The 3,688-nt window shown below is 37.7% G+C and overlaps 1 protein-coding gene across 3 annotated transcripts in view; it reads left to right on the forward strand.

Moving 5' to 3' along the window:
* The window catches only part of LOC106869455 (contactin), a 47,119-nt gene that overhangs the window by 34,908 nt on the left and 8,523 nt on the right, over positions 1–3,688 (forward strand). For all 3 annotated transcript variants that reach the window (XM_052974092.1, XM_052974093.1, XM_052974094.1), the window contains 3 exons: positions 37–200; positions 1,234–1,366; positions 1,686–1,850. In XM_052974092.1, the coding sequence (XP_052830052.1) occupies positions 37–200; positions 1,234–1,366; positions 1,686–1,850 (462 nt within the window). The remainder of the gene's footprint in view (positions 1–36; positions 201–1,233; positions 1,367–1,685; positions 1,851–3,688) is intronic.

Raw genomic sequence — 3,688 nt, forward strand, 5'->3', positions numbered from 1 at the left:
TATATATATATCTTTCTCTTTCTGTCTTTTCCACAGGACGCAGTGTCATTCCTATCGGTCCAAGAACCAGTGAAGTTCTGTTAAATGAAACAGCATTCTTGTATTGCCAAGGATCTGTGGTTCCGTTCATGGACCATGTTTACAAGTGGCTCTTTAATAATCAACCAATTGCAGTTGACAAAGATCCCCATTATTCTATGGTCAGTGACATATCTTGTTATTCTAGCTGTTGGTGTTGTTATTGTCATCGAAGTCGGTGTTTGTGATTTCGTCGGTGTTTTTGTTTGTGGTTTCATCAGTGTCGTTGTCGGTGAGGTTGCAATCGCTGTTGTTATTGTTAATGTTGTTTTTGTTATTGGTGTTGTCGTTTTTCTTGTTCTTGCTCTTATTTATAGCTATTTATTTCCCTAATTTCTATTATATATCTTCTGTTATATACTTTAATGTGGTACTATCTCTCTTTGATCGATGTAAACACCACCTGTCTTTGTTTGTTTTTGTTTTTGTTTCTTGTTTTGTGCGCTGTAACCCGTCCTTCGATAGTGTTCTCCATGTCTTGGGCTCTTGTTGTCAATAAAAGAAATTATTATTATGATTATTGTTATTATTATTATTAATTCCGCCGAAGCCGACTTTACTTTTCATCCTTTCGGGGTCGATACAATAAGTACCAGATGAGTGCTGGAGTTATTGTAATCGACTATCCCCCTCCCCCAAATTTCAGGCCTTGTACCTTGAATAATGTTTGTTTAAGGAAATTTAACGAAACAGCCATGTTTCCAGAGATGAATTATTCAAACTCCAGAGAATTCCTCTCAACACATGGCTACTTCTGCTCGTGATCAGATATGCACATATTGCCAGCCACGAAGGGACATGCTCAACTGGTTAAGGTCAAACAACAGACAGGCAAATATGTGGTATTGAGCAGAATATTTACTGTAGATCATCTTTTATACTATGAAAAATCATGTACATGATAACACTTCCAATCAGTTAAGATGAGAAGCCATGAGAGCCAGTGCCTGGTACTACATCGGGCATTTCTTCTTCTTCTTCTTCTTCTTCTTCTTCTTCTTCTTCTTCTTCTTCTTCTTCTTCTTCTTCTTCTTCTTCTTCTTCTTCTTCTTCTTCTTCTTCTTCTTCTTCTCGGCGTAGTCATCGTCGTCATCGTCGTCGTCATCATCAGGATCATCATACAGTTTAAACTATGCTATCATATCGATTTTGTAGGCCACCGCTACTAGAGACCAACGTTCTGGATTATACATCAGATCTGCACAGTTTAAACACAGTGGAAAATATACTTGTATTCTTGAGACTCCAGTTGACTCTGTTCAGTCTTCAGCAATGCTTAATGTCAAAGGTTTGTAGTCAAAGCCTGAATATTCTGATTCATTTGGTTCTTGTTTCTTTTTAGTTTGTTAATGTATGTGGGTGTAAATATATATATATATATATATATATATATATATAATAGAAATATGTTACAAAAACAAAATAAAACTACACGTGGAAATGTAGAGGGAAAGTAAGAAGAAAAACAAGCTAATACACACACACCTATACACACACATATACACATATATTGTATATATATTTTAATGGTATTCTATCGTTTCATTATTGTATATTTATATAACTTCTACAATAATGTTTTAATTGTTTCGTTTGGTGCATTTCAGGACCTCCAGGCCCCGTTGCAGGCGTGTATGCGCAACAGCTACCTGGGATAGAAAGAGGATTCCAAGTAATATGGACTGATGGCGACTCTCATATGGCACCTATACAGTTCTTTACCATTTTAGCGGCCAATAATTACAACCGGAATTACGTTCCTATTGTCGAAAGTAAGTAAAGTAAAACACTTTGTTCTACCACAAGTAATGGGAGTAGTCAAACTCTACAGCTGTTTCAAAAGGATATTGAATGCATATTGTGAATAATTAAAATGCCTCATATCTTTCAGGTGTCCTTTCTCCTCAAGTACATTCAGCTCGTCTGTTGAAAATTACTTGTCTTGAATTAAAAAAGAAAACGAGCTAGGCAAAAGTTGTACATTTTATCAATCGAGAGTTGTGTGGAAAGTGGAATTGATAAAGAGCCAGTTGCTTTTTCTACTCACAGATTACCTTAGCGAGATAGATTGGGTGTGGCTTCAAGGAGGTCGCTTTGTTAACTCCATAATTTATGGTGTGGCCAGAGATTATTCTAATTTGATTAATGTTTTCACTCTGTGGTTGAATTGGTCATTTCGGTGTCATGGCGCAGAAGCCAGAACACAAGAGTGGGATGTTTATTATTTAGGAAAGATAATGGGAGTAGCAAAATCTTATAGAAAGAGAAAACCCAGCTAAACGTATTAAATAAAGTGACACTTGTAAGTTACGCGAAAGTATACACACTCCCAGACACAAAAGAAACTACGCGCCGCACGCATACACGGCACACTCAACTCGTACTCGATCCTGAAAAGATGAAAAGCAAAGTGGATCTCGGCGGAATTTGAATTGAGAACGTAAAGCCGGAAGAAATGCCGCTAAGCATTTTCTCCGGCGTAGTAACGATTCTACCAACTCACATCCTTGATTGCCTTAATAATTAAGGTTTCTAATTTACGCACAAGGCCAGCAATTTTGATGTCAGTACTTGACTAGTACTTTATTTTATCTACCCTAAAAGCACGGAAAATGAAGTTGACTTCCGCTGGATATGAACTCAAAACGAGACATTTTTGTCCGACGTTTTAACAATTCTGCCTTCTCATTGCCTTAACAAAACTGTTGAGTCTCTTCACAACTAGTATTGATTTGCTTATGAGCCTATAACATGAAAGGGAGAAAATAGAAAATAGGGATAGATGACAAAAACGAGAACAGCTCGGTGAGTGTAGCTGCTAACCCTTCCTTTGAAACAAGCAGAAGTTACCGAGTAGTTTTGTGGTTAATAGTTAGTGTGTTCAAACCCCAATGCCACTGGGGAATATACGTATATACATATTTAAGTATCTGCTTCTATCTGTTTTTGCCTGATTCGTTAAGAATTTTCGTTAAATATTCACCAGTGTTGTACTTGTTTACTTTAATGAAGCATCACATGATGTGTGTGTGTGTTTGTATATGTGTGCATGTGTGTGTATATGTATGCTTGCGTAGGTGTACGTGTATAGATGTATGTATATGGAGGTGTACGTGCAAACGTGTATATGTGAATATTATGTGTGAGAATATTGTGTGCAGACGTGTGTGTGTCTGTATATGTGGGTGTTTATGTATATGTAGATGTGTTTATAGATGTGTGCGTGTATAGTGTGCCTGTGTGTGCATGTGCGTGTGTGTGCAAATGTGCGTGTGTGTGTGTAGATGTGTACGTGTGTATGTGAATTTGTGTGTGGTTGTGTGCGTAGTTGTTTATGCACGTGTGTATATGTGTGTGTTATCGCGTGAGAAGATATATGCATGTGTGTAGATGTGTATATATGCATGTATGTGCATGTGTGCATGTGTGTAATATGTGCAATGTGTGCATGTATGTGCGGTGCAATAGTTAAAGCCCAACAGAGAATAGTAAAACGATTCAAATGATGAGCCGACGGGCAAATCCAAAAAACACTAAATTCCTCGTCGCTGTTGCAGAACGGCCCCTGTACGCTCATTCCACCTCCTCTCTCTCTCTCTCTCTCTCTCTC

The sequence above is a fragment of the Octopus bimaculoides genome, chromosome 17 (genome assembly GCF_001194135.2).
Source record: "Octopus bimaculoides isolate UCB-OBI-ISO-001 chromosome 17, ASM119413v2, whole genome shotgun sequence".
Classification (NCBI taxonomy): domain Eukaryota; kingdom Metazoa; phylum Mollusca; class Cephalopoda; order Octopoda; family Octopodidae; genus Octopus; species Octopus bimaculoides.